Source organism: Elephantulus edwardii, unplaced genomic scaffold (genome assembly GCF_000299155.1).
Source record: "Elephantulus edwardii isolate Elephantulus edwardi_28Jun2011 unplaced genomic scaffold, EleEdw1.0 scaffold00398, whole genome shotgun sequence".
NCBI classification, from domain to species: Eukaryota; Metazoa; Chordata; class Mammalia; order Macroscelidea; family Macroscelididae; genus Elephantulus; species Elephantulus edwardii.
In genome coordinates this window covers 18,861-31,337 of record NW_006400148.1, presented here as the reverse complement: position 1 = coordinate 31,337, position 12,477 = coordinate 18,861, and the positions used below count along the sequence as shown (strand labels likewise).

The window sequence follows — 12,477 nt, the reverse complement described above, 5'->3', positions numbered from 1 at the left end:
GCTGCAGTCCTTGACCCTCTGCAGTAAGTGCAAGAGGTCCTCCTCAGTTTCATATAGTTTTATATAGCTGACTTAAAAAAAAACAACCTTTAAAAAAACACAGGCTGGAGAAAGCATAAGGAAGAAAGTTTAAGATAAATGCCTTTGAAATGTATTTTCTGAAGGAAATAAAGTCATTGCACAAGAATATTGCTTTAGTTTTTGAAAAGTGGATATTTTCCAAAATTAAAGTACATATAATTCTTTAAAATAGAGGCTTTAATAATTTCATTTTAATGAGCCACTCAATAGCTGTGTAACTAACTAGGTATATGTAATTATACATTCTCACATTTTCTAAATTTACTAATTTATAGACATTAAAAGTACCTGCTTTTTGATCTAATGATAAAATAGAATTTCCATCAGATCTCATTACCATTTTTCAAAGAAATGAAAAAGGAAAGACCAAAAGCAATCTCCCTATCTCAATGCCAACAAGTCAGAACCAACTCATAGTTGACCCTCCAGTGGACTGTCAGAAGATGTAAATTACACACACACACAAAAATTCATCTTTACCCCTCAGAAGAGTTGGTAGATTCAAACGATATGTTTTGGGTTGGCAGTACCACTTCTTACCCTCTAGACAACCAAAGCTCCCTCAGCAAACCATTATTGAAGAAAAAAACCAAAGTAGGTGGTCTTATATTTCTAATTCTCAAAACTTACTAAGCAGTAGTCAGTGACTAGCTTAACAGCCTAGTACCAGTTCAATAACAGACATATAGACCAATGTAATATAACTGACAACTCAGAAGTTAATTCTTCCCCATTATAGACTGTTGATTACTGGCAAAGAGATAAAAACCATTAAGTAGGGAAAATACAGTATCTTCAACAAATGATGCTGGTAAAACTAGTTATCTATCTGCAGAATATGGGAACATATAACACCAAATATAAGTTTACCTAACACAAAATATAAAAATTAGTTCAAGATGTATCAAGGACATATTGTGTAAAATATAATACTTAGATGATTATAGATACAGCAGGGGCAAAATATCCCAGAAGATCAAACCTCACTTAAAATGCACAATCAGCACAGGATAGGGAACTAATTGGGACTTTGTGAAAGTTAAATCCAACGTACTTCAAAAGACATCTCCAAAAGATATTTTTTTTAAAAAATCAAACAGACTAGGAAAGTTATTTGGCAGTGACTTATCTAGCAAGAGAGTAATCTTGAAAATTTAAAGAAAATTCTAACACCTCAACAACACAATGACAAACAACCTAATTACAAAATGACCAGAGATGACAAAACATTTGCCAAAGAAGACATTCAGATTCCCAGCAAACACATGAAGAAAGGCTCAAGACAATTATCTATTACTTTTGTGGTGTACCATGAAATGACAATCAACTCTATTGTTTTTGTTATATGTTGTCAACTCAACTACAATTCATGAGACTCTATGAACAATGAATCTGAACTCACTCTGCCCTATCCTGTACTGTACTAATCATCTCTGACACACACTCAAGCCCAGTTACAGTCACTGCCAATTCATCTTATTGAGGGTCTTGCTGACCGTCCACATTTCCAAGCATATCCTTTTCCAGAAACTAGCCACTCCTAACATGTCCAAGTGTGTGAGATGTCCTTTCCTCTACGGAGCACCCTACCAATTGTTGTTATATGCCATCGAATCACTTAAGACTCACAGTGACCCTATATACAACAGCTCTGAACCTTGCCCTGTCCTGAGCCAGACTCACTGACTATGACACACATAATCCCATTGCCCTAATTCTCGTGTCAATCCATCTCATCTGGGGGTTCTCCTTTCCTGTGCTGACCCTCTACCCTTCCAAACATGATGATCTTCTCCAAGGACTGGCCACGTGACCAAAGTAAGTGAGATGGAGCTTCAAAATCCTTGCCTCCAAGGAGAAACTTGGTTTCACCCTCTCAGTGACAGACTTATTTGTTCTCTTGGCTGTCCAAGGTATGTTCAATACTCTTCTCTAGCACCACAGTCCAAAGGCATCAATAATTCTGTCCTCATTAGTCATTACCCAGTTCCAGGATACATACCATGAAGCTGTAAAGATTATGGCCTGGATCAAGTACACCTTAATATACATGCTGACATAATTCTTCCTCAGCAATCAGGAAAGGTCCCTGACAGTAGACTTTCCCAGTGCAATTTGTCTTTTTATTTCCTGACTGCTGGTGCCAAGAATGTTGATTGTGGAGCCAAGCAATCTCAGTATCTTATCCATCCTTTATGGTGTTGCCAATTGGCCCAGTGGTGACAATCTTTCTCTTATTGATGTTAATTAAGCTTTAATCCATATTAAAGACTACAATCCCTGACCTACTGCACCAAGTGCTTCAGGTCCTCAGTTTCAGCAAGCAAGGTTATATCGTCTCCATATCGTAGTTGATGAGTCTTCCTCTAATCCTAATATCATATTAATCTTCATAAAGTCTAGTCTCTCAAATGATCTGTTCCACATATAGATTAAAAAGGTATGGAGACAGGAGGCATCCCTGACACACAGCTTGTTTGTTTTTTTACTTTGGACCATGCAGTATTTCCTTATTCTGTTCTGATGACTACCTCTTAGTCCAAGTATAGATTTCACATGAGCAAAATTAAGTGTTCTGGAATTCCCATTCTCCCTATCTCACACCTGACACCCTGCCTGTAGAGCTATGCCAATCAAAACAACAATGAAATATCATCTCACCCCAGCAACAGTGACAAAAATTCAATAGAACAGTAAACAAGTGCTGAAGACAGTTGGAGTTGGAGAGATTTGAACTCTCACACACTGCTGGAGGGATTGTAAAATGGTCTAAGCTCTATGAAGAAACTTTACGGCTTCTTTAAAGAGTTAGAAATACAAATATGATCTAGCAATACTACTACTAGTAAGAATTTCATCAAACAACATATTATCAAGAGTCTATGGTGTTAAAGGAGAAAGTTCAAGCTGCTTTGGAGGAATGGCTAAAAAAGAAGGCCCTAGGAATTGATGGAATACCAATTGACATATTTTAACATATAGATGCCTCCCTGGAGGTGTTCACCAGGTTGTGCCAAGAAATCTGGAGGACAACCACTTAAGCAACTGACTGGAAAAGATCCATATTTGTTTCCTTTCCCAAAAAACAAGGTGACCCAACAATGTGGAAATAATCAAGCAATATCGCTAATATCACATGCAAGCAGGATCCTGTGGAAAATTTTCAGAAGATGACTGGAACAGCACATTAACAGAGAACTGCAAGATGTGAAGGCTGGGTTGTGGAGAGACTGTGGCACTAGGGATATTACAACCAATACTAGATGGATTTTGGCTGAAAGCAGAGAGTGCCAGAGGAATGTCTATCTGTGCTTCATTGACTATTCAAAGGCATTTGACTGTGTGGATCACAACACACTGTGGCTGGCTCTGAGAAGAATGGAAATCCCAGAACACTTGATTGTACTTATGCGAAACCTACACTTGTACCAGGAGGCAATTGTCAGAAAACAGCAAGAAAACACTGCATGGTTCAAAATCAGGAAAGGTATATGTCAAGGATGTATCCTATCTCCATAACTTTTTAATCTCTATGTGGAATAGATCATCCAGGAGGCTAGGCTTTATGAAGAGAGAGATGGTATCAGCACTGGAGGAAGACTCATCAACAACCTGCTTTATAAAGATTACATAATCTTGCTTGCTGAAACTGAATAATACCTGAGGAACTGGTTTCTGAAGGTCAAGGACTATAGCCTTCAATGTGGATTGAAACTCAACATCAAGGAAACAAAGATTTTCACCACTGGGTCAATTGGCAACATCATGATAGACAGCAAAGAAACTGAGATTGTTAACAACTTCAGCTTGCTTGGCTCCACAATCAACACTCTTGTCACCAGAAGCCAGGAAATCAAAAGACAAATTGCATTAGGAAAATCTACTGTCAGGTACCTCTCCAGAGTACTTAAGAGCAATAATATCAGTCTAGACACTAAGATATGCTTGATCCAGGCCATGGTCTTCACAATTATATGCTTTGCCTCAGTGAACTGGACAATGACAAGGAGGATAGAAGAAAAATCAATGCCTTTGAGTTGTGATGCTGGAGAAGAGAATTGAATGTATCATGGACTGCTAGGAGGACGAACAGCTTTGACTTGGAGAGGGTGTATCCAGGCTGCTCCTTGGAGGCAAGGATTTTGAAGCTTTGCCTGACATAGTTTGGGCATGTTGCAAGGAGGGACCAGTCCTTGGAGAGGGACATCATGCTTGGAAGAGTGGAAGGACAGCTCAGGAGAGAGGAAGACCCTGGATGATATGAATTGACTCAGTGACTAGGGTAATGGGGGTAGGTGTGTCAGAGACAATGAAGTTAGCTCAAGATGAAGCAGGGTTCAGGGCTGTTGTGCATAGGGTCACAATGAGTCGCAAATAACTAGAGGACACATGACAACAACAACAACATGTAACTTATATAAGAGCTACAACATGAGCAGATATGTAGAAACAAATTGACACAGTGAATTAAAAATGGGCATAAGCACAGCAAATTATGAGGATGGCACAGGACTGGACTAGGTTTTGTTCTGTTATATATAGGTTCATTGTGAGTAGGAGCTTGCTTCACCGTGTCTGAAAAAAACCCACAAAACAGTCCAACAAACAAACAAAAAAACCCAACTTTTGCAGCACTTTTAAAATGTCTAAGAGAGTAAAACAATCCAAGTCTATCAACGGATGAATAAATAAAGTATGATTCATACAAAAAATGGAATATTAAGCAATATTAACAAATAATGATGAATTTATGATCATTCCAAAATGTGGATGAATTTAGAAGGCATGATCCTGAGTAAAATAAATCTGCCACAAAAGGTGAATACTATTTGAGTTCACCATCATAAAATAGCTAAAGAAAGGTTCACACACAGAAAGAATCTTTTTTGGATGATTAATAAAGATGGCAAAGTAAAGAGAAGGAGTGAAAATTAGTAAACAGACACTAGACACTTATGAGATAAAAATAATTTCACTAACAAAACAGAAAACATGGAGAAGTACATAAGAATATACTAAGGAAAAGAAAACACAATAGTGTTTTACATATATAATTCTGCAATATCAGCAAAATAAAGATAAATCTACAAGTTGACGTACAGGCAAACAAGAGGAATGTTTTTATTGTTGTTAGTTGCTGTTGCATCAGCTCCAAATCACATACTCTATGTACCACAGATATAAGCCACGAACATATATAGGTTTGGCAGATGATATTTCTTCATTAAAGTTAGTGTATGCTGTAAATCCATCCATGTATATAGCAGAGCCAAGAATAGAGAAAGTTATGTAAGTTTCTTAGTCATAACCAAGCACCTTGAGGGAATAAGTTGCTAGTCCTAAAGTCTAGAATTAATTGTTTCAAGGGACATCAAAGTTCATTGCTGTAACACAGCACATAAAACCAAAGTTTCACATCCTACTTTGCTGACTGCTATTGTTGATATGTGCCATCGAGTCAGAACTGACCCACAGCTGACCCTCCAACAGATTTTCAGAGGTTGTCAATCACACAGGATGATCTTGCTGGTGGATTCGGACCATATGCCTTTGGGTTGACAGCAATCCCTTACCACTAGGCCACCAGAGCTCCCTGGGAGCATACTAAGGCCATAAATAGTAATGAGAATCACAGAGAGGAAGCTGACAGGGTGTGGTTACATTATTAGTATAGTATCATAATTAATGTTATAAAACAAAATGTGTATGAATTGTTGAAGGGAAAATCAGTCTGCTCTACAAACTTCCACTGAAATGACAATAAAAAAGCATCAGCTTTCTAAAGGTTATTTTTGACACATGAAATAATTTATGTAAAATATTTAGCACAATAGAGAATCTTAGTAAATAGTGCTTACCATGTGACCTATTGGATTATGCAATATATTGTCTTGACAAACTTTAGGATTGCAACTAGTTATAGGTGACAAGTTTTTTAATGTTAAAACTTACCCATCAGTTATTCAACAAATATAGGTCTAAATGATTAAAGCTTTCCAACAAGTAAGATCCAAGTACAGTCGGTATTTGAATATAAAAATACTTAGTCTGTCTTAGAAAAAGAATTTAACTCAAGAATGCAACACGATTGTGCCACACAATAATAATCTCAAACAAAGTGATAGCAAAAATATGCATTTTTATTAAATCAGAGTACCATGGACTGCTAGGAATACAGTTTCATTCTGGAAAGGGTTAAACTGGGTGGCTCCTTGGAGGCAAGGATTCTGAGGCTTCATCTAACATACTTTGGACATGTTGTGAGGAGAGACTGGTCCTTGGAGAAGGACATCACTTGGGAGAGTGGAGGGACAGCGCAGGAGGGGAAGGCCCTCTATGAGGTGGATTAATTCAGTGACTGGGATAATTGGGATGGAAGTGTCAGAGACGGTGCGATTGGCACAGGACAGAGCAGAGTTTAGGGCTGTTGTACATAGGGTCGCTATGAGTTGCAAGCAACTCGACGGCACATAACAGCAACAACAACAACAATGTAATAATTCCTTATTACTAAAGAAATAAAAAAATTATTATTACTTTGGACTTTGAAGTATTTATATTCATATGCAAGCACAATTTCAACTGTTTCTAGATTCAAATTACTTTTATATTTTCTTTAGAATTGTTAGCTCTGCTTACACAGCTTTTTCTTAAGGTTTTTAGAGTAGGTTTTTCTATGTTATATAGGAACATAGGCCCAATATTTACATAACCTGACTCAACAGTTACATTTTACTATTCTTACACAGGACATGTGACCTCATGATCAAGTGAGATGCAAACTTGAAAGACAAATACATCATTAGACATAAGGAGCAGCTATTTTTGTTAGTGATAAATGGCCAAGATTCACCAGGGGAGAGATGATTAATTAAGAACCACTTGGTCAAACTCCCTTCCAGGATCAAGCAAGAAATATCTTCTTCCTTGCACTGAACAAAATTAAGTAAACCAAGGTGTTAAAAATTATAGTATGTCTTAGAATGAAAGTTTCTTTCTCTCTGTATATCTCTCCATTTTCCCTTGTGCATGTTCTGTGTCATTTTAGACTTGAAAATTGTGAGGTAGCTCCTTTTGTCAAGAGAAATAATATCTCCATGAAAGTTACATTCCAGCTTGCTGTGCTCAAGGTGACTTAAAAAAATAAACAAACAAAAAACAACCACAACAAAAAACCACCCACAAAACCAAAAGTAAAAAACTATGAACATAAGGCAGGGATCTTCAACTTTTAATTGATTGCAATGTACTTTCCAAAGCAATAAAATGGTACAGATATATTAAAGGAACATTTTGGAATAAATAAATATGGTAACTTTTTTCTTTTTTTAAATTAATTTTAATAAACATTTACAGAGGTTTTGAATTTCCATTCATTTATTGCCGCACTTTTCTCCCTGCCCACCCCTCCACACCAGTTTGCTCCCCTCTCCAAAAAGAAAAAAAAATTCCTTCATTGGTATACAATTCCCCCATCCCTTCCCCCCCACCCTACACCCCAAGCACACTTCACAAACACAACTGACACTCCAAAGAAAACTCTCCGAAAACTAAAGAAAGAGAAAGGGAATATCAAAGTGATTCTGTACTTGAATACCCATGGAGGTTTGAATGAACAGCATTCTCAATTACAGATCTCTGCTCTAAAAAAAATGGATTATCTCATTAACATAACACAAAGTAGTAAAATCACTCACTAAGCTATGTCATATGAGAAGCTAAAAAACTCACCTTGTTTATCTTCTTCCAATTCACTGTCGGGGCATCCATCACTTTCATCTTTCATATTGTCATCAGCATCTGGTACCTTCTGTGATGAGGTTTCACTCCCCTTCTCGGGGTCTAAATTGTCTTTCTTATCATCTGAGGGTGACTTTGACATTCCATTCATTTGATCATCAGCCTGTCCTTCTTCATTTGCTTTCTCGTTTTCTTTCTCCTCATCTATTTCAAAATCTTCTTCATATTCTGAGAAAAGAAAATATTCAGTATATGAGAATGGAAATAGAATCCCTAATACTTAACCCATTTCAATGTAATGAGAACTTTGACTCCATTGTCCTCTCTTCGCTGGGCCCTTCTTCACTAATTTTTCATACAATTAGTGAACATGGGAAACTAGCAGCAAATGATCAAAGATTGAAATCAGCTACATATACAAAAGCACAAAAGAAATGAAGTTCCAAATGACAGGGCTGAAACCTAATAAAATTTATAAATGGACATCACCATCTACAATGACAAAAATGGACAAGAGAAGAACTTGATAGAAAACAATAGATTAGGCATAAATTAAAAATGAAGAGAACAGCATTATAATAATGAAAGTTAATTTGGAGATTCAATGAGGTCATATTTCATATGAAGAATGTTCAAAATATTTGGCTATCATGTTAATGAACAGTGAACTGAAAAAAATTCAATTAATCAAGTAAGTCCCAGGGCCTGAGATTAACACAGTGAATAGTACACTCTTTTAGAATCAAGTGGACATCAAATAAAGGCATTAAAAAGGAATCTTGGCCTAGTGCAGAGCTAAAATTTTATACATTATTCATTCACACAGTTATGAAATAATTGCATTCCAAGGAAAAATACACTAAGAAAACAGAATATCCCTATCATGGCTATTAATTCTTTGCATTCCCAATAGAGGTGCAACAAATCTGTAACAGAAAAAGAAAATTGTCACATCAGATAAACTCCAGCTGTCCCATGTGGTTATAATTTTTCACCTTTCATATTTAATTGTTCTTCTTTTTATACACGCCAAATTAAAAATTTTGAACTGACAACATGCCAAGCATACAAAGTAAAACGACTTCATGCAGAACCAATTAAGCAAATAAACATTTAACTTCAAAATAAAAATTTTAAGGAAAAGAAGTTATCCTATATTATATATTTTTCTTATTAGCTAGTCTAGCTCTTTTTCTGGTAACCAGGACCTCTCATGTAATTATTTAATAGCTATCCACCCTATTACAATTAAAGACATTTAATTTAGAAACACATACCCCAATTCTAAGCTTTATTCTAAATAAAACTCCTTTGAAGAAGGAGAAGATGTGAGGAAAATACAGAAGGAAAAATGAAATAAAGACTGTAGTAAAGAAAAGCAAACAAAGAAATCAGAAGAATGATTTTTTAAAAGGAGTTACCGTGGGAAGAGTAAAATATACATTAATATGGGAAGGAAGAAAAATGTACATTAATTCCAGCCAGCAGAACAAAATTGCAAAATAAGCAATAGACAAAAATTTGGCTTATATTGCATAATACAGCAGGAGATAGTAAATATAGAAATCTATTTTGACCCAACTATTGCAAATCAGTTTATTGGATGGTTCCTAATTTAGCTCAGTTGACAGTCAACCAATAAAGTTATACATGGAAGCTTCAGCATTGCAAAAGAAAACACATTACAGTAACACAAACACTGCTGCCAAGGAGTTTTGAATTCTTGAGCAAACAAGATGTAGGTTCCTAAAAAACAATTAATTCATTCCCACTGAGTCAATTCCAATTTTTTGCAACTCTTCGTTGGATTTGCAAGACCCTGAATCTTTATGGAAGACTGTTGATCTTTCTCCCTAGCAGACTCTGATGGATTTGATATGAAAATCTTTTGATTAGAGACTGGCACATCACTCAATATGCCACCACGAATCCTTACTTATTACAGTTGTTGTGGTGTATTGTTCAGTTGGAACCAACCAGTAGTTGACCCTCTGGTGGGTTTTCAGAGGCAGTTAATCATGCTGGAGATTTCCCATCCTTCTCCTGTGGAGCAGCTGTGGCCTTGAACCATGTGCCTTTGGAATAGGAGCTCAGCTTCTTGCTACAAGGCCACCAGAACTCCCCCACTTACTAGCTTTAATAAATTGTCTTCAGTAATTTTATTTACAAACAGCACTAGACTCTATTGCTATGGATTTTTATATAAAATACAAATTAATTATACAAAGCTATGTCAAATAAGTGTGATAGAATCAAAGAATTGAAATATTTTTTTAAAATTTTTATTTTATTATTTGTGTGTGTGCGTGTACCGTCAAATCAGATCTGACTGGTACAGGAGGAGATTGTCCCTCCTTTCCCAGCAAAGCATCTGGTGAATTCGAACCGTGCTCCTCTGGGATTGCAGTGCAGCTTCTTGCCACTAGGCCACCAGAGCTCCCCAAAATATTATTTTAGAGGATCATGGGATGCTCCCTAAAATGTTCTCCTAAAAATGAATAGAGATTATCCACAAAATACATGCACAGAGAGTTATGCATATACCACTTTGCAAATATTTGCAGATATTCATAAAGTAAGTAGGGGGCCACATATACCATGAGTGAAATGATACAATTCTAGCAATATTAGTAAGTGGTGGTGAAGTAAGAAGGTTTTGGGTTCAGCAGTCATATGTTCAAATCCTAGTTAAAATACCTTATAGCTCTGTGATCTTGAGAAGTTTATTTAACACCTTTAAGTTTCAGGGTCTTTTTTTTTCATCTGTACACATGGTAGGATCCAACGGACAAAGCTGTGATTGCGTACTGGCAGCAAATAATCTACAAAACATGCTAAGAGCAGTTTCAGAAACCATAAACACCTAATAAATATTGGTGATTAGTACCCTGTTGTTGTTAGGTGTTGTTGAGTTTAGTATGACTCAGAGAAACCCTATGAACCCTGCCTTACCCTGTGCCATCCTCACCATCTCTGAGACACTAGAGCCCATTGCTGAAGTCACAGTGTCAATCCATCTCATTGTGGATCTTCTTCTCCCTCAGTGATCATCAAACATGATGTCCCTTTCCAAGAAATAGACTCACCAGCTACATGTCCAAAGTACGAAAGACAAAGCTTCATCATCCTTGCCTTCAAGGAGCACTCTAGCTCCTCCAAGGAGTGCTCTGCCTAGTAGTATGGACTTACATTATTAATCCAAAGGCATGTGGTTAGAATATTCCACCTGCTTCTCAGGACAAAAATGGGTAATCAAGTGCAGTGTGATTTTCTGTCTCCAAAAACTCACTGGAGAGTCATCTATTACTCAATTGTACACACCAGCAACAGTAATAACAGAAAGTCCTGGTATCGTAGTGATTTAAATGTTGGACTACTAAGAAAAATTTTAGCAGTTTGAATCCACCAGCAGCTCTGTGGGGGAAAGCAAATCAGTCTGCTCCCATTAAGATTTTACAGCCTTAGAAACCTGAGGGAGGGCCATCGATATTATCAACTTGATGGTAGTTAGGTTAGTAAATACAAGTTACTATGGTTGGAACTCTGGTGGCCTAGTGGCAGCAGTTGCACTGCAATCCTGAAGGCAAGCAGTTCAAATCCACCAGCTGCTCCATGGGAAATCTCCTCCCATGAGGTTAACTGCCTCTGAAAACCTACCAGAGGGTCAGCTATGGGTCAGTTCCTACTTGACAGTACAAAACAACAACAGTGGTTGGAAGGTTGCAGAAGCTGGACGAACAAGAGAAACAACACATAATAAGGGCTCCTTTGACAGCAATACCCCTTAATGAAGACATCTGATTAAAATCAGATAAGTGTTCACAATTATAATAAAGTTACATTTAGAAGCAGAGCACAAAATTGAAGGGACATGTAGTAAACCACAAGAACAGTCCTGAATCTTTTGTTTTCTCTCAAAATAAGAAATTTGAGACTGCCTTGACTTGGTTCTCCCCACAACTACCATCCCATCTAATTATTAACCTATGTTAACTATTAACATTATAACTCAAAACATATTATCTGGCTGTCATCTTCTCATGCTTTCAATATGAACAGTAATGTGCTTTTCATAATTGTTTTTTTGTTTCTTCCATCCTGTTTTTCTTTTTTCATATTCATTTGTTGTTTACTATTCCACTAATGAGGAAGTCAAGGTCAAGGCAACATCAACCCAGCTGCAAATCTCTTTCACTGAACTTAACTCAAGCATCTTGCTGCACTTAACATTATGGTGGTTGTGCGGACATGCAGCCTTGTTGCTGCTGCTGTTCTGCTTTCTAGTTTGTTGTTGTGGTGGTTTTTTTTAAATGGAACTGAGCATTTAAAGTCTATTAACTAGCCAGCACAGAGCAGACATCTGGAGAAATGTTTTCTTCTGGGTATAGAAGATACCACTCATAGCAGTGATCATATTTGCTTAAGAAGGGGAAAAAGAAGAAAAAGAAAAGCCTCTATTGAACATGGTTTTAATAAACCTCTATGACTTTGGCTTCTGTGATTCCAAAATCACAGAAGCCAAGAAAGCTTAAGATACAAGCTGTCAGATCATGGGTTGGACAATGGAAGATATTTTCTGAAGGGACTTGGCAGATGAGAAGGGTTATCCTGGTGGAGGGTGGAGCTGGGAAGTAAGTGGGTCAAGGCTCTGGGCTA

General features: G+C 37.0%; 1 protein-coding gene across 1 annotated transcript in view; it reads right to left on the bottom strand.

Moving 5' to 3' along the window:
• LOC102859561 (chromosome unknown open reading frame, human C1orf173) overlaps positions 1–12,477 on the bottom strand; it is a gene marked incomplete at its 5' end in the record, with an annotated part of 75,506 nt that overhangs the window by 48,632 nt on the left and 14,397 nt on the right. Inside the window, one exon of the mRNA XM_006902368.1 lies at positions 7,813–8,049. Coding sequence (XP_006902430.1) covers positions 7,813–8,049 — 237 coding nt within the window. The remainder of the gene's footprint in view (positions 1–7,812; positions 8,050–12,477) is intronic.